This window comes from Sus scrofa, chromosome 13 (genome assembly GCF_054392235.1).
Source record: "Sus scrofa isolate SSC_HxYL_T2T_F1_AM1 chromosome 13, Sscrofa_HxYL_maternal_Yorkshire_Landrace_v2.0, whole genome shotgun sequence".
Classification (NCBI taxonomy): domain Eukaryota; kingdom Metazoa; phylum Chordata; class Mammalia; order Artiodactyla; family Suidae; genus Sus; species Sus scrofa.
Genome location: NC_139395.1, coordinates 83,747,210 through 83,765,348, shown reverse-complemented (window position 1 = coordinate 83,765,348; position 18,139 = coordinate 83,747,210). Strand labels below are relative to the sequence as shown.

Below are 18,139 nucleotides of genomic sequence, written 5' to 3'. Positions count from 1 at the left end.
AGGGGATGTTGGAGAAGGACTTTGACAGATGGGGCTGGGGGAGACCTTCTAGGCAGAGGACATAGCAGGGGCAGAGGCCCGGCGATGTGGTAGAATGTGGTTTGGGCAGCAGGCAGAGATGCACCAAGAGCATGTGAGGTCCGGGGTGCAGGCCAAGGATTTGGATACCTCCTGTGGGCTGCAGGGAGAGTGAGACCTAGTTGATCTGGTTCCAGAAGGGACCCTGTGGCTGCTGGCCTCGCCATTAGTCCTGCCCAGTGCTGGCGGTAGCAGGAGGCTCTCTCCCAGAGCTCCTGCTGGGCTGGACCAGGTGACTCCCAAGGGCCCCTCCTGCTCTGCCAACGGTGTGGGGATTGCCATGGAAACCAGCCAGTCCCTGTGTGGGGACAGGCCCAGAAAGTCTTCTGGTGCCAGCCATGTGGATTTGGATCTTGGCTACCCCCAGAGCTCAGCCGTTTTCTTCTTTCCAAAGTCTGTGCTGGGCCAGGGCCGAACTGACAGGCCGCCCGGAAGGGCCCGCTCCACCCACTCTCCCGCTGCTGTGCCACCACTGGGCCAGCAAGGCTCGCCCCGCCCAGTCCACCATCTCTCACCCTGAAACACGATAAATCACGCACTAGAGGAGTAAGGAAGCTCGCAGCTCCATTACGAGGCCCCACGAGGCCCCAGTGGGGCGTTAATCACGGAGCGCTTTCTGCTCTGATCGGTAAATAATGGGAGGGCCATGGGCAGAGGCCTTGCAGTGGAGGCCAGGCCCAGGAGAGGAGCAAAATGGGGATCGGCTGTCCTCTCCACCCATTGCGCCTCTCAGAGCTTGTCCATTGTCTGGGCCAAGGTGATGGAGCCCTCTAGAAGCAGCCAGCTCCTCCATGGGCTTCAGTTTCCCCAGCTTGCAATCCAGGGCCTTTCAGCTCCAAGTGGCCAGAATCCCACAGCTGTTGGCAGCGCCTGATGAGTAGTGGTGGAGAGACTGAGGGTTAGGAAGAGGGTTCTGGAGCCAGCCGGCCTAGCTTGGAGGCTCATGTCAAGCTATTCTGGCTGTGTGACTCTGGGCAAGTCACGTTACCTCTCTGTGCCTCAGTTTTGGTTGCTGTAAAGTAGCAGCCACTTAGGAGGGTATGGTGAGGGTTAAATGAAGTTACATAGGCAGAGATCTCTGCACAAAGTAAAGCATAGCTGCTCATTATTGTTGTGTTTATTGGTTCTACTGTGTTGTTATTATGAAGCTGTCCCTTCCCCGCTTGGGCTTGGTCTCTGAACTGGCACATGAGCAGCTGGAGAGAGAGCCCCATGTCACCTCCATGTCTCCGGCACATGGGACCTGGCCCAGAGATGCGTGCTAGGGCCCCCCGCAACCATAAGCAGTTGTAAGAGGACTCTAGGACCGAGGCCAGTACCCTCCGGGGGACTGACTGGGAGAAGGGTGTGAGTTGCAATCTCCAGGGCCCCTCAGCCCCAGGAGGGAGAAGGCCCAGTGTCCCCAGGAGAGGCGGCTTGCAGCTTTCAGCTCTCAGCTTCTCCTGGCCCGTGTCCCTTCAGGGCAAGAAGCTGGATCCAACTGTTCCCTGGGCCAGGAGGGGCTGGAGCTGCCTGTGCTGCCACCCCGCCCTGCCCCCGCAGGAACTGGGGGAGGGACTGACTGCCCGCCCCCGCCCTGGCCAGGAAGAGTCGCTGGCTGCCCATCCCACACTGCACTCCTCTGGGACCCGGGAGGGAGGGCTGGAAATGGGGCCAGGCTGGGCCAGGATGAGAAACAGCTTCGAGAAGGGGGAGCTGGGTGTCTGGGGGGCCGCGTCCAGCTAACAAAACAACGGCTGTTTGAGTCAGCGGTTGCAGGCGGCAGCCCCGGCTGGCCTGGCCCTGGCTCCCAGCACCCTGTCCGGTGAGGGCCACACTGCTGTCCAGGCTCAGGGGCTTGACTTGGGTGGAGGGTGGAGTGGCTAGTCCCCGAACCTCTGCCTGATGGCCCACAGGGCTGATTGGAAACATTTAGTGAACACCTGCAGTGCTCAATACTGAGCACTGCTCTGAGCTGCACTGTATGGTGGTGCAGTCATTGCCCCCAGTTGATAGGTGAGGAGACTGAGGCTCAGTGAGGATGGGGCAGGCTGCAGTGACTTTAGAGCCATGAGAAATGGCACATCTGCGGCTGTTAAATGGGAACAAGAGCATGTGTGCTCCGGGGCCTCTGAACTCAGCCTGGGGCTGTCCCTCCATGTGTGTTCAGCTTCACAGCATTGCCGGTGGTAGATAGATGTGCGTGGATAGGTGGACACATCGTGCTGGGAATGCCTGGCCTGCTGGTCCACATGGCCCTTTTAGATGGTGCCCCACTGGCCCAGACGACCTCAGCACCTGCTGCTGGGGGCTCTGCCTCCTGTAGAGAGGTGGGCAGGGAAACCAAAGCAGGCCTCCTCTGAAGCTTTGGAAGGGTGCATCCAGGCTGTTGTGTCCATTGCCATTTGTTGGTTTTACCCGCCTGATTCAGGCAGCCTGGAGCAGGTAGGGAATTACTGCGCTATGTGTCCTGAGGAAGACTCTGCCCCTCTCTGTGCCTTGGTTTCCCCAAGGCACTCCTCTTCCCTCTGGCTCAAAGCCAGGCCTCCTGACTTGTTCCCTGGCCTTGTCTGCTGTTCTCTCCCACCCTGTCCCTACCCCTGACCCTCAGGAAGTGAAGTCTTGGTCTCCAACAGGGAGGTGCTGGTATTTCCTTTCTTGGCAGCACACAGCTTCCTTCTTGGTGTGGGGGCTGTTGCCAGAGGACCCCATAGCCAAGTGCATCCTGCCTGCTTCCAAGGGCTGGCACCCAGTAGGCCCACAGCTCAGGACGGGTCAGCTCAGTGGAGCTGCAGCTGAGAGGGTACATAGGCTAAGGTGGGAAGGAGGAGTTAGGGTTCAGGAGTCATGGGTGTGGTTTCAAATCCAGACCTGACCTGTGACCTTGGGGACCTTGAGAACACTTCCCCCTTTCATCTCAGAGCTTCTGAAGTGGGGGAGGGGTTACTCACCTGGGCTCTGTGGGAAGAGCGTGCCAGTCAGACAGCCATTACTGCCCTGCTGGGCCCTGTTGGCTCCTGATGGATGGGGTGATTTCCTGGCGCCTCCTCACCTGTGCATGCTGAGGGAGAAGGAGCTGGCCAGGACAGGGGCTGAGGGGGAAGCCAAAGAGGGGCAGGCCAGATGGAGCAGGGCCTTGAGGGTCCAGGAGCAATGTTTGGCTTTATGTTGAGGGTACAAGAGAGCCATTGAAGGCTCTTGAGCTGTGGAAGGGACACAACCTGCTTTGCATTTTTTTCCTTCTTTCTTATTTTTAAATTATTTTTATTTTTATTTTTATTTTTTTAAAGGGAGAGTTGCAACGTTTATTTCAGTTCCTCTCTCTCTTTTGTTTTGGTTTTTTTTTTTTTGGCCACACTGGCAGCATATGGAAGTTGCTGTGTCAGGGATCAAACCTGTTCCACACAGCAACAACCAGAGCCATAGCAGTGAGAATGCAGGAGCCTTAACCTGCTAGGCCATCAGAGAACTCCCTCTTTCTTTTTAAAAAATAACTTTTACACTTTTGAATAAACTTATTTTATATTTTATTTTGTTTTATTTTATTTTATTTTTCACGCTGCATCCACGGCATATGGAAGTTCCCAGCCTGAGAATTGCATCTCAGATGTAGCTGTGAACACCCTAGCTGCAGCAATGATCCTTAATCCACTGCACTGGGCCGGGGAGTGAACCCGTGCTGCCTTAGAGATAGCACTGGATCCTTAACCCACTGCACCACAGCAGGAACTCCAGAATAATTTTAGCTTTACAGGAAGGTTACAAAGATGGTACCGATAGTTTCTGCATACCCTTCCCTCAGTTGTCTCCATTGCTTAGGTCATACATTATGACAAATAATGACATATTTGTCAAAACTAAGAAACCGACTACTTTACTCTCTACTAAACTCCAGACTTTGCTCCCCCAATGTAATTTTTCTATTCCACCATCCCACGTTGCATTTAGTGCTTTGCTGTTTTAAAAGCTTCTTTTGGCTGCAGTGGGAGGGGCTCAGTCCAGCCCCCAGCCTGGTGCAGTGAGTGACAGGCCACCCCGCAGACTGCTTCTCAATACCCCAAAATGAATGTGCACTTTCAGCTCCTCACCAGTGAAACCTCACTTTCCCGGGATCAGGGTTTGATAACAACCAAAAACTTGATGCAGGAAAGCCCCTGCCTTCATGCTTCATTGCAAAACATGAAGCCCCAACAGCCGGTGTAGTCTACACCTGGGACAGAACCACAGGGTTTTTTAGCCTGCCTTTGGCTCCTCATCCCCCTCTGAGTGCTTCCTGTGGTGGAGCTGAGATTTGTTGGGGTCTGCGGGCAGGAGGCAGAGGCCTGAGAAGCCAGGCTCTTGAAGCTCTTGCTCCAGCTGGCTTCCTGGACAGAGAAAGTCAACACAATTACAGTTGGTAGTGAAATCAATATGTCAGAGTTTTAATGGGAGAGTGGGCAGAGCTGAGCTTTGGCCCCAGGAGGCAGCCAGCCAGAGAAGGAGAGGGTGTCCTGCCCCTAGAAAAGAGCTGAGACCAGATGCCGCCCATTGCTCATCCCATTTCAGAGAGGGATAAACTGAGGTTCTTAGAGGAGCCAGGTACTTCCTGGCCCCGAACACCTGCCTCTCCTATGTTACACAGTAGATATACATTTGACCCATACTTTTCCTTCTCTTCTTACCACACAGCACAGTGGTGCTGCTCTCAATATTTCTGCTTGTAAAGGAAGAAGCTGAATACAGTCATTCACATTTTAGTCAAAATTAGCTTCATTTCTTTAGTAAACACTTGCCCCACAGTATAATCTCCACCCTGGAGAAGCTCATACATCATACGCTACCGTGAGAAATGAAAGTGGTGACCAGCACAGTGCTGTGACAGAGGAGGGGAGAGGTTTTTTGGGAGTTGCTTCTTGAAGGCTGGCTAAAAACTTGTTTCCTGGGCACCTGGCAGAGGGAACAGCATGGGTCAAAAGAAGGGGTACTGGAGGGCTGGGGGCGGGGAGCCTAAGTGACTCAGAGGTGTGGGAAGGGCATTGGCAGCTGAAGGAACAACATCATGAAGGTTCAGGCACCCTGGTAGGAAAGTGTGGCCACATTTGGGAAACTCCAGAGATTGTTGTGGTCAGAGCAGAGGGTGGAGCAGAGAAAGAAGTGACGCTCCAGGCATGAGCAGCCGGCAGGAGCTGGATCACTAAGGCCTTGAATGCCAGGCTGGACCCTGAGGACAGCCGGGAGCCCACCAGGAAGGGGCTCACTAGTCTCACGCCTGGGAAGGTGGCCGTGGTGGACAGGAGGAGGCCGCCGGAGATCCTAGCCCTCCCCCTGCCCTCACCCATGAGGTTTGGAGTTTGGAAAGACCAACTGCTGATGAGATGGGAGGCGGGCCAGGCTAATGGAGGAATCTCAGGCAGAGTCACAGGGTCAGGGCTGTGTTTGGGGCCGATGGCCCCTGGAGACTGAGTTCAGCTGAGGCTGTGCTCAGGCCGGCCGCCAGGCCCCCAAGCCCCTGTCCCCCTTCCCAGGCTGCGTCCCTGACAGCAGAGGCCCTGCCTACCCCGTGTGTCCTGCTTCCGTTTTTGAGTCAGTTGCAGCCTTGTGATCTCCCCGCTGCCTGCCACCCCCCCGCCCTGGCCCAGCACAGATCACGCAGAGCGGCTAACACGGTACTTCTCCTTTAAACATTTTTTTAAATTTTATTTTTAGAATAGCAAAGAAAAAAAGTCAGAGGAAAGGCTTTTTAGAGAATTCCTTTAGCACAGAATTAATGGCGGTGAGCGGCAGGGTGGGCAGTCGAGAACCGTGTTCCCAGTGCCGGCCTGCCTCGTTCTCTCCACCGCCTGGGCCCCGCTGTTCCTAGGACCCCGATCCTGGCTGGTGGGGGACCCCCATCCCAGGGCCTGGGACAGAAAATCCCAAAGGTACCAGCCGGGTCTCCCAGGCCGCCCCTTCCTGCCCTCCCACCCCTGGCAGGGCTCAGGAAGATCCTGTCCCCGGGACAAGGGTTTACAATTTTAATTTTAGAACAACGTATTATTTAATGACGCACATAATCCATATTCAGTGAAGAAAATTATACAGCCCCTGGAAAAACCATCCTCATGGCAGGACTCGGGCCTAGGCGCCCTCTCTCCTGCCTGCTTGCTGCCTTGCCTCTTCCCTACAGCAGCAGGATTGCCAGGGGGTGGTGGGGGTGACAAGGGGAGAGACGGCTGGGAAGACGGGTCAGCAGCCTCTTCCCAGCTCCCCCCCACCCCCCTGCCATGCACCTGGGGCACAGAGATGACAAAGAGGGTGAAGCTGGGCAGGGTAGGTTGGAGACCATGAAATGATGGTCTGGCTGGTGACACTGCAGCAGAGGAAACAACATGGGAACAGGACCCAGCTTGGGATGTCTGAGGAAGAGAAATGATGCTTATGTGGCTGGCATGGAGGAGGAAGGGCAAGGAGGGTGTGGGGTGGGCTTGGAAGGTCCCAGGCACCCAGTGGGACAGTTTAGGTTTTGAGGTTTGTTCTCAGTATCGTGTGAACAGTCAGAGGGTTTTAAGCATCAGAGACCTTGTATCACCTAATCCTGTGCCTGTGTGGGAGGTGCTCCCATCTTACAGTTGGGTAAACTGAGGTCAGCGGAGTGAAGTGACTTGCCAGGTCGCCCCTAGCCATCCTGGGAAGGCCACCCAGTCACAGGTTGTGGCTCAGGGCACTCTCCAGCCCTACCTCCTCTCTGGGCTCTGAGCTCAGCTGTGTTTATTTTCCCAAGGAAGAGGGACCCCGTATTTATGGTTTGCTTTAGAAAACTAGCTGAGATTTTGTGTAAAACCCATGTAGGCACATCATCAGTGGCTTTGGCTTGTAGAAAGCCCAGACAAGGGGAAAGAAAACCTCTAAAGCTGTGCCCTGAAGCCAATCTGCTGCCCACTTCAGTCCTGGTGGCATAACACGGCAGCTGGTGACCTTGAGCAGGCCACGTCCCCTCTGAGCCTCAATTTCCTAATCTGTGATGTGGGACCTGAGAGAGCTGCCAGGATTCAGGGAGTGGATGCACACGCCTGGTACAGGGTCCGTACCCAGTAAATGTGGCCTGTTATGTTTGCTGTCGTGACTATACACCAGTTTCACCCAAATGGCCCCATGACATCCTGTGACTTTTCTCAGCCAGATATCTTTCTTCATAATCAATACAGATTTGTGGTGTTGCCAAGTGGGGGTGGCTGTTGGCTCTCCCGGATGATGTGCTTAATCTCAAAGGCGCTTCTTGGAGGCCTGTGTTGTGTTTTTATGCAAATTGCAGAGGAAACCTTTGTGAGGACCAACAAAACTCAGAGAAAGGGGAGAAAGGTGGGCACAAGTCCAGGGGATGGCCGGGGACTGGGGTCACCAGCCACAGTTGTCCCGCTCCTGGAGGTGGGGCTGATGTGGATGGTGGGACTGTGCCTTTGGACACAGCTGGCCTTGGTCTGTCCGTCGGTGATGTGGGCGGATTAAGGGATATGTGCTGGGGAGGGAGAGGGGGGCCTTAGTTTGGGGAGGCCTTAGCCTGGGTCTGGTGATCGGCTGGGAATGTGGGTGGTCCTGGAGGCAGAGCAGGGGGCCTGGGGAGAGAAAATACAGCTGGGACAGGACAGGAGCGACACCTCTTGGGCATCAGCAGGTAAGTGGAGGCAGAGGCTGGCCCCATTGCCTCCTTCATACTCCTGCCCAGTTCCTCTGTATCCCAAATGTGCCCATCTCCTCTGGGTAGCTGCATGACTGAAGCCGAGGGCAGGGATTGATCTGGGATCAGAGACGGGGACCTGCTTGTGTTTAGGCCTGAGCCCAGAGCTGGGCAAATAAAGCAGCAGCAGCAGGACTAGCAAAGCTCTGCTGCTGAGGCCTGAGACACCAGCCATCCAGTTGGGCCAGGAGCCCAAGAAGTTTCCTGAGTCGAAGTCTGACGTGCCGTCTCTCTTGCAGCTGCAGCCGGAGCAGCTGGACTGCGGGGCCGCCCACCTGCAGCACCCGCTGTCCATCCTACAGCCCCTGAAGGCCTCGCCCATGTTCCGAGCCCCGGGCCTCTCCTCCGTGGCTGTGGCCAGCGTGGGCAACTACACAGTGGTCTTCCTGGGCACAGTCAGTGGAAGGCTGCTGAAGGTAGGGCTGGGGCTGGGGGCGCCTTGCGGGAGCGGGCGCTGGCTTGGGGGAGGGGCACTTTCCACATGTTTCTTCCACCCTTGCTCACAACAGTAAGTGCCTGTCGTGCAGAGGATGACACTGGGCTGAACCTGGTCACCAGGACCGGGGATTTGAAGCCAGAGGATCTGAGTTCAAGTCCCTGGGCCCTGCCACTTGCAGGCTGTTTGACCTTGAGCAATGAACTCTCTCCCCTCCTGGCTTCAGTTGCCCCATCTGATAAGGGCTGTAAGTTTGGCCTCTCAAGATGCTGGTAGGGCTTTGATGGGGCAGGAAGGGTGGAGGGAGACCACAGCCTGGCAAGTGGGGCTCTTCCCCCCACTTCCTCCTCCACCCCGTCGGCTGCCCTCTGCAGATCCCCTCAACCACCCAGTCAGGTGACTGGTTTCTGAAGGTAATGGTGCCCGGCCCTGAGATGCCGAGAGCTGGGGAGGGATGAGAGGAATCCGGTTTCCCCACTGGGGAGCCCACAGGTGAGGGTGTGGGCCTGCCCCCCAGCCACCTCCCACTCCTGCTGACAAGAGGTCCGAGGCCTGGCACGGCTCCAGCCTACACCGGGCCCTGGCCTCATTGATTCAGATCAGACAATCCAGTTCCCTCAGCTACCCAGACATATGTGAGCAGTGGGGTTTAGTGTCCAGCCTGCCTGGCCCTGGGATGCTTGCCAGCCCCTAACATGTGGGGATGTCACCAGGCATGGGAGCAGAGAGGAGGCAGGGGTCCTCCTCAGCCTGCAGAGCTTCTGTTGAGGGTCTTCAGACAGTCTGGCTTGTGTTTTAGGAGCAGATACTTGCATGTGGGTTCTGCCTCCTCCCCTCCCACATCCATCCAGGAGTCTTCCCCACTCCCTGCCCATGAAGCTGCAGTTGTTAGGCACCACTGTTTACGTAGGCTCAACAGGCACATCAGGGGCATCATCAAGTTTATTTTTTTAAATTTTTTTGTCTTTTTTTTTTTTTGTCATTTTAGGGCCACACCTGTAGCATGTGGAGGTTCCCAGGCTAGGGGTCTAATCAGAACCGTAGCCGCCGGCCTACACCACAGCCACAGCAACATCAGATCTGAGGCACGTCTGCGACCTATACCACAGCTCATGGCAAAGCTGGATTCTTAACCCACTGAGCAAGGCCAAGGATCGAACCCGCATCCTCATGGATACTAGTCGGGTTCGTTAACCACTGAGTCACGACAGGAACTCCTCATCTAGTTTAATGCTCACACTCCTTCGAGGGTGGGCAGAGCCGTGATTCCCATTTCATAAATGAGGACACTGAGGCTCTGAGAGGGGACACCACTGTCCCAAAGTCACACAGTGAGAGCTGGGGTTGAATTTGGGTCCGTTGAGCCTAGAGTCTGCCCCACCTCTCAACCTGGGGCCTCTTCACCCACCACCCTGCTCTGTTTCAGGTCATCTTCCTGCTTGGGGCTTAGCTCACAGGGCCTAGCCTGGCCCTAGAGCACGCTAGGTGCTCAGTAGACTTTTGGAGGAGTGGGAATGAATTGAGTGTCTGCTGGATGCCTGGGGGGTAGTGGGGCCAAGCTACCTGGGACAGACTCCACCACGAGGCTACTTGGGAGGAGAAAAGGCTTGGGACTGGGGGGAATGGTGGGACCCAGGGGAGGGCATATAATTTCAATCTGGTGTCGGGGGCATTTGGGAAGCTTTTTTGTTGGAGACATGGGGAGGACAGATCTTGGTCCGGGGGAGAGGGAGGTGTTCCAGAAGGGAGCACAGCCTGGGAAAAGGCCTGAGGCTGGAATGCTGAGATGGGATTAGTGGGTGGAGATGAGGAGTGAGTTGGGATGGGTAGTCAGGGCCTTGAATGCCAGACCAAGTTTATTCCATAAGCAGGAGGAGCTACTAAATGTTCTGGGGCCCAGAGAGGAGGGCTGGGCAGCAAGAGGTCCCAGGGAGGCATCTAGACCCCTGGCCCCAGCTTAGGGCTGGACAGGACCTTGACCAGGCAGCGGTTGGGAATGTGACGCTGGCTGGAAGAGAGCAGAGATTGATGGGCCTCTGATCAGCATTGTTGGTTCAGGGGGACATGCAGAGGGACCCTCAGCCAGAGAACCTTCCAGGCCCCAACTAGTCCTGCCTGGACATTGAACTCACAACCCTGTCCCTGCCTTGGGATCTGGGATCAGATAGTCCTGGGCTTGCCTTGTGACCCTGAGGCATCTTCGTTTTATGACTCTTGCCAAGTCCTGTGGCTTCTTTGGGCCTCAGTTTTCTCATCTGTGAGATGGGTGTGAGCGGGGAGGAATGAGGCTGGTGGCCCTCGCCCACATCTTCTCCTTCAGTGTGCCCCACAGTGGTATGGGACAGGTACCACCATCTGTCCCAAGAGCTCAGAGGGGGAAGTGACTTGGACAACTTGTACATTTGTTTACCTTATAAATGCCAAGGCCAGGATTCCACCTGCTCTTTGGCATGACGCCCCGCAGCCTCCCCAAGAATGTTTTGTTAACTTTGAAGTCCAGACACATTCACAAGTGTAGATGTGCTAGTGAAGGAAGGGCAGGGAGGGAGTTCCTGGTGGGGGTACAGCAGAGGCAAAAGCATACAGGCTGGACCCGCTGCTCTAACACGGCTGTGATTTCCCATCATTCCTGGGGGGGCCCAAGAGAGGAGAGGGAGGTTGAGACGCCAAGCCTGGGTCAGCACCCCTCAGGCAGGTCCCTCCCCCTTGTTTAGCCTCCCCCTGCCATAGGCACCCTCCTGGCATGACACCTCCTGATGGCCACCCCCTCCACAGATCAACCTGAATGAGAGCATGCAGGTGGTTAGCAGGAGGGTAGTGACGGTGGCCTATGGGGAGCCTGTGCACCACATCATGCAGTTTGATCCCGCAGACCCCGGTTACCTCTATCTGATGACGTCCCACCAGGTAAGGCCCGTGCCCTGGCCTGACCAGGTGCCAGGACCAGCTGAGCCCTCATGCTTGCCGGGTTCTGCACGCATTGCTGCTCCTGCTTCTTCCCCTGCCCGCTGGCCCGCTCACCGTTCACCTCCCAGTGAAGCCACCACCTCTGCAGGGAAGCCTTGTTTCCCATTGAGGCATTGAACCTCAGTCTCCCAGCCTCTCATGGCCTTCACCATGCTGATTCCCAGGGAGGGGCCAGCAGCCCCACTGAGCTGGGCCTTCCCCTCTGCCCCCAGATGGCCAGGGTCAAAGTCGCTGCGTGCGCCATGCACGCCACCTGCAGGGACTGCGTGGGTGCGGCTGACGCCTACTGCGGCTGGTGCGCCCTGGAGACTCGGTGAGGCCCCTGGGGTGTGGGTGGGGCCTGGGAAGCCACCGGGGGGCCAGGGAGCCCACCTGGGTCCTGACCTGCTCCACACTGCCCCAAGGTGCACCCTGCAGCAGGACTGCGCCAACTCCAGCCAGCCACATTTCTGGACCAGTGCCAGCGAGGGCCCTGGCCACTGTCCCACCATGACTGTCCTCCCGGCCAAGATCGATGTGCACCAGGAGTACCCGGTGAGTCTCAGGGGCGCCAGGACCCAGCTCTGGGGTCAGGGGATGTGGGGTGCAGCACTGCCTTCCCCTGGTACCCAGACCCTGAGGGGTGGAAACTCCTACATGCAGCATTCCAGGGATCTGGAGGCAAATGGTGAAAACAGTAATGACCAGATGCTCTTTTTTTTTATTAATACTCAATGAATTTCATTACATTTATAGTTGTACAATGATCATCACAATCCAATTTTATAGGATTTCCATCCCAAACCCTCAGTCCATCCCCCACCCCTCAACCTATCTCATTTGGAAACCATAAGTTTGTCAAAGTCTGTGAGTCGGTATCTGTTCTGCCAAGAAGTTCCGTCTGTCCTTTTTTTAGATTCCACATGTAAGTGATAGCATTTGATGTTGGTGTCTCACTGTCTGACTGACTTAGCATGATGTTTATAGATCCATCTATGTTGCTGCAAATGCCATTATTTCTTTCCTTTTAATGGCTGAGTAATATTCCATTGTGTATATGTACCGCATCTTCTTTATCCACTCCTCTGTCAATGGACATTTAGGTTGTCTCCATGTCTTGGCTCTTGCAAATATTGCTGCAATGAACATTGGAGGACATGTGTCTTTTCGAGTCATGGTTTTCTCTGGATAGATGCCCAGGAGTGGGATTGCTGGATCAAATAGTAATTCTATTTTTAGTTTTCTGAGGCATCGCCATACTGTTTTCCACAGTGGTTGCACCAATTTCCATTCCCACCAATGGTGTAACAGGGTTCCTTTTTCTCCAAACCCTCTCTAGCATTTATTGTTCATAGACTTTTGGATGATGGCCATTCTGGCTGGTGTAAGGTGGTACCTCATAGTGGTTTTGATTTGCATTTCTCTAATGATGAGTGAGGTTGAACATCTTTTCATGTGTTTTTTGGCCATCTGTATGTCTTCTTTGGAGCATTGTGTGTTTAGATCTTCTGCCCATTTTTTTGATGGGGTTGTTTGTTTTTTTGGTATGGAGCTGCAGAAGGTGTTTATAGATTTTGGAGATTATTCCCTTGTCAGTTGCTTCATTTGCAAATATTTTCTCCCATTCTGTGGGTTGTCTTTTCATTTTGTTTAGGATTTCTTTTTCTGTGCAAGAACTTTTAAGTGACAAGATGCTCTTAACATCCCCATTTTACCAGGAAACTGAGGCACAGACAGGGATTGTGACTTGTTCAAGGTCATGCTAGGGAGTGGCAAAGCTGGGATTTGAATTCAAGTGGGTCCCAGAGTCCCAAAGGGAAGGCAAGTTGGTTTGGAGGAGAGGCAGCTCCCCCCACATCTGCCTTTTACCAGTCCTAGGGTGTGGGGCCCACCAAGTGCCAGGCTGCTATTTCTCATGCTGAGAAACATGAATCTGCATCATGGGGTGTAGTGTCCCTGCCCTGTGTCCAGGAGGGCTTAGAGCTGCAGCAGCCTGCTGCTTACCTATAGCAGGCAGCCTCAGGGGAGGGGGCTCCAGGCCCTGGCAGGAGGCAGGCACTGAGGGTCCCACCCAGCCCCACCCTTAGTAACTCCTCTGAGCCTGGTGTCCTCATTTATCATCTGTGGGGGATGGCAGTTCTGGGGCTCTGCTGCACCCTTCCCTCCATCATTACCCGTCTGAGTCCTGTATGTGCCTCGTCTGGTCAGACAGACAGGCCAGAGACTGGCCCACCCACCCATTCATTTATTCATTCATCAGATATATTATTGAGTACCTACTGTGTGCCACACACAGTCCTAGACTCGGGGACATAGCGAACAAGACACACAAACCCTCAGCCCTTGTGGGGCTGACACAGTCGTAGGGGAATGAGAATATAAGTAAGATAAAATGCTAAGCTGGAGCTAAGTGCTGTGGAGGAAAAAGAGGAGTTCCCCTGTGGCTCAGCAGAAACAAACCTGACTAGCATCCATGGGCTGTGGGTTCGACCCCTGGCCTCTCTCAGTGAGTTTAGGATCCAGCATTGTTCCAAGTTGTGGTGTAGGTCACAGATGTGGCTCAGATCTGGTGTTGCTGTGGCTGTGTTGTAGGCCAGCAACTACAGCTCCGATTCAACCTCTAGTCTGGGAACTTCCATATGCCATACCTGCGGCCGTAAAAAGAAAAAAAACAAAAACAAAAACAGGGTGGGGGTCCAGTGGGTTGTGGGAGAGTGTTCACATTTTAGACCACGTTAGGGTAAGGGGCTGACTGAAAAAGTGACATCTGGGCAGAGATATGAAGTGGGTGACCAGGTTATTTGGGCCAAGGGAACTATAGTGCAAAGGCCCCAAGATGGGAATATGACTCGCAATTTGAGAGTTTTTGAGGCAAAGGTCTGAGGTCATGAGGGCCAGATCATGTAGCGCCTCTTTGGCTACTGGAAGGTGGTCAGTTTCATTTCGCAGATGTGGAAATTGAAGGTCACATGTAGGCTGCAGCCCTCTGGCCTGGAGTCCTGGCCACCCACCAGCTCTTCTCCCAGTTGCAGGGAGGAGGTGGGGCTGTGAGGGGGTGGTCTTCTCCCTACCCCCAGCTAAGGGTCTCTCTCTCGCCCCCAGGGTATGATCCTGCAGATCTCAGGGAGCCTGCCCAGCCTCAGTGGCATGGAGATGGCCTGTGACTATGGAAACAACATCCATACTGTGGCCCGGGTCCCAGGCCCTGCTTATGGCCACCAGATCGCCTACTGCAACCTCCTGCCGAGGGACCAGTTCCCCCCCTTTCTGCCCCACCAAGGTAAGCACTTCACTCCTGGGCCAAGGGGACAACCAGGTGGGGCTCTCAGATGGTGGAATCTCAGACTGGGGGGTCCCCTGTCCCCTTGTTCTTCTCTCCCTGGCTCCCCTGCTCCGTTCCAGACCATGTGACTGTGGAGATGTTTCTGAGGGTCAACGGGCAGAACATCGTCAGGGCCAGCTTCACCATCTACGACTGCAGCCGTGTCGGACAGGTGTACCCCCACACGGCGTGAGTGGGGCAATGCTTTGCTTCTCAGTTGTGGGAGGAGGTTTTGCTCTTGTGGGGGAGGGCTTTGGAAGAAAAAGGATGGCATCCTAGATGCAGACAGGACCCTAGGTTGCTCACTCATGAGCTCATTTGTGCAGTGAACTCTCATCACCCAATCTGACCTCTGTGAGCACCCAAATTGTGAGCGAAGTGCTTTGATTACACTTAATTTAGTCTCCTAAAGGCCCCATTTGCCTATTTCCTCCTTGCATACCTCTTGCAACAGGGAGCTCACTACCTTATGAAGGATCCAGCCCCTCTCAGTAGCTCTAATGTTGAAAAAGACCTTCTTTCCCTATGCTGGGATTTACATCCTGGATCCCAGTTTCAGGGCACAGGAGTTGGCAGTCAGGTAGCTGAGGGCCCTCCCTTGTCTTCCAGCTGCACCAGCTGCCTATCAGCACAGTGGCCCTGTTTCTGGTGCATCCAACAGCACGCCTGTGTCTCCAACCAGTCTCGCTGTGAGGCCTCATCAAATCCCATGGTAAGCCAGGCCCAGGCATGCCCTCTGCCTCCACTCCTCCTTTTTTTCCATTAATATGTTGAGAACATTTCCGTGTCATTAAATTTTCTTCTTTGGCACCAGATTTAACAGCCATGAGGGGCTCATCACATCACAGCGCATTTAACCAGTCCCCTGTTGTTGAACATGCCGATGGCTTCCTGTTTCTTTCTGGGTTCTCCTCCGTCCCAGGCACTGTGCACGGCCTTGATTGTTCCCGGGAGACCAGGTCTTCAAAATGGCATTTCAGGGTGAAAGCCTGGCCATGTTTTTACACTCCTGGCTCAGCTGACCCCTGGAAAGCCTCAGCCAGTTTACACTTCCAGCTGCAGAAGGCCCCTTTTTGCACATCCTGCTAGTCTTCAGTTTTACCTTCAACATTCTCAGCAACCCTAGGGGGTCAGGGAATACCAACCAGACTTGGGCCTTCAGGCAAGGCCCCTCTGGCTTAGAGCCCCTGTTTGCCTCGCTTCCCCAAATAGGGCCAGATGAAGAGGGTGGGCGGCCTCCAAGGCCACACGTTCCCCAGTCCTCTTGCCGGTGCCAGGCCCACCCCGGTGCTGTGGGCCAGCTGGATGTGATCAGTTACCTGGGGTGTGTCGGGGCGGGTGGGGAACTGGAGGAAAGACACAAGTGGAGGCGCCACATACCTTGCGCCTGGCTGGTTCCTGGGTGTGTTCGCTTGTAGGGTGGCCTCTTGCCTTTGTCCCAAGAGCCTCTAAGGGATGACCAAACAGGACTCCTGAGACTTTGATAGGGATGTGCTGCCTGGACCGGGGGCAGGGGCTGCAGGTGTCAGGGCCCTGTCACAGCTCATCCTCTGTCAGGCCTGCCTGCTGGACCCTCTGTGTGGTATCTGGATTGTGAGAGGCTGAGCTGAGGTACCAGGTCCTTGCCTGGAGCTCCTTTCTCCAAGAAAATGATGTTCCCTCCCATTTTCCATAGGGCACAACTGAGGTGGTCAATATGGCTCCTGAGGCCCTGGCTCCCAGCAGGAGGAGGCTTCTGGCATCCTTCCCTGGGCCTGCATCCCAGGGAAGCAGCCCCAGTCCCCAGAGCATCTGAAGCCCCAGCCTCTGGGTACTGGCCTCAGAGAACCTGGTCAGGAATCCTCAGAGCCTTGTCTGCCCCTGGCAGTTACTGAAGGGTCCACGCCTGGCATCCTCTGGTCTCATCCCCTCCCACCTGAGCCTCAGAAGTGCTTTGGGGAAGAAATGTCTGGCAGGGGTGATGCTTAAAGCCGGGACGCAGTAACATGGGCTTGCTGGCATTGGAAGGGAGTCCCGGTAGAGGCCGTGTGGCCAAACCCTGCGGGAGTGCCAAGCCTCCACAGTGGACCTGGGGCTCCAATCTGGGCAGCCAGGATGCTTGCTCTCGTTTGGGTCATGTCTCCTTCTGGTCCCAGCTGTGGGTTGTGTGCACAGTGGGGACCATAACGTCAACACGAAGCATTTGTGCCCATAGCCCGCCTCTGGTGCTCTAACCTAGAGGAGTGGTGGGATGAGGAGAGTCCAGACTCAACATAATTCATTCAGCATTTATTGAGCACCTGTTGTATGCCTGGGCATGTACTAGGCACTGGGAAAGCACCTAGTTAGATAAAGTTCTGCCCTCCCTGTCGTGAACCGAGAACCTGAGGTGTAAGTTGTAGCCGTGTGATCCTGGGCAAGCTGCCAAACCTCTCTGTGCCCATTTCCCCATCTATGAAATGGGGCCTATTTCAAAGATTCTGGTGGGGAGCTGGAGTCATGCTAGATACACAGTAGGTGCTCACTAAAAGGCCACTGTGCTTCTCAGGAGCTGGTGGCCACTCTTCTGGGTGAGACAGGGACTTCTCTGCGGGAGGAGCCTTCTGCTGGGTCCTGCCAGATGCATAGGAGTTCACCAGCCTGGAGCAGTTTTTGTGGCAGTGCCCTGATAAACCTCTCTCCTCCCAGTCTGCTGCTCAGTGGTCAGGGGTTGGGGTAGGGGCACAGGGAGGGCCTGTCTTAGAGGATTATGGTAATTTAGCAGGAGAAGAGGCAGCCCCTCCCTGGGTCTGTAGGAGCTTCTGAACCCATGCTTAATTTGGCATTTAATTAAGTGCCAGTTAGCCACAGAGGCGCCATGCCTCTGCTGGGGTGGCGGCCGCGGGGTCTGCACATCATTCTGGACCTGGAGCTGAAGGAGCTGGGAGGGGGCTGTAGGGCTTGGACCAGTGGGGAGTGGACTGTCTCTGGGAAGGCGGGTGCTGGGGGCTGAGTCTTCTCTCACTTCCGGTTCCCTCATAGCCCCAGAGGAAGGAAGTGGGGGTGGGAGGTGCTGGGAGGAGAGCTCCAGCTTTTCCAAGGAGGGAGGGAGAATAGGGGAAGGTGGCTGTGCCCTTACTTTTAGTTTTAGTGTCTGAGGAGGGTGTGGCCACCCCGAGGTGGCTTCCCCAAGGTGCTGTGACTTTGGACCTTAGAAGGAGATTTGGGCAGATAGGAGGGTGGGCCCCCCTGGGTGGGCACTTCCATGGAGGTGGAGCTGGTGGAGAGGGTGTCTGGTGGGAACACGGGGGAGGTTTCTGGATGCCGTGGGGGTGCAGAAAGTCAGGGGGAGGTTTCTGGATGCCGTGGGGGTACAGGTCATGTGGGTTCAGGGTTCCTGGTCCACTCAGTGCTCTGCTGGATTGGGACACCAGCTCTCGGCCCTTGAACTTGGAGAGACCTTGGGAGAGTCTGAACTGCAATGTGGAGCCTGGTGAGGCCCCTGGGAAACAGCATACGCTGGGCTCACATCTGGGCTTTCTGTGGCTCCCACATAGCTGCCCTGGCATCTGTTCCCCTGAGTCCTGATCTCCTATCTTCTCGGCTCTGCCCCAAGTTTGCGGGGTCGGTTGTGATTTCCTGAGCTGCAGTCTGCCCTTTGGCAAAGGGGAGGAGCCCCGTGGCCTCTTTTGGAGGTAATGATGGCTCCGCTTGGGATGGGATGGGG

General features: G+C 55.2%; 1 protein-coding gene across 3 annotated transcripts in view; it reads left to right on the top strand.

Annotated features, from left to right (window-relative positions):
- The window catches only part of PLXND1 (plexin D1), a 49,788-nt gene that overhangs the window by 8,266 nt on the left and 23,383 nt on the right, over nt 1–18,139 (top strand). The window contains exons 1-8 of one of the 3 annotated variants that reach the window (XM_084989475.1): nt 5,181–5,702; nt 7,990–8,166; nt 10,962–11,093; nt 11,366–11,466; nt 11,558–11,687; nt 14,235–14,412; nt 14,535–14,643; nt 15,064–15,166. In XM_084989475.1, coding sequence (XP_084845601.1) covers nt 8,071–8,166; nt 10,962–11,093; nt 11,366–11,466; nt 11,558–11,687; nt 14,235–14,412; nt 14,535–14,643; nt 15,064–15,166 — 849 coding nt within the window. In that variant the 5' untranslated portion in view covers nt 5,181–5,702; nt 7,990–8,070. Of the gene's footprint in view, nt 1–5,180; nt 5,703–7,989; nt 8,167–10,900; nt 11,094–11,365; nt 11,467–11,557; nt 11,688–14,234; nt 14,413–14,534; nt 14,644–15,063; nt 15,167–18,139 lie in introns of those variants that run through there. The other 2 variants (XM_021069365.2, XM_084989476.1) reach the window with 2 other exon arrangements.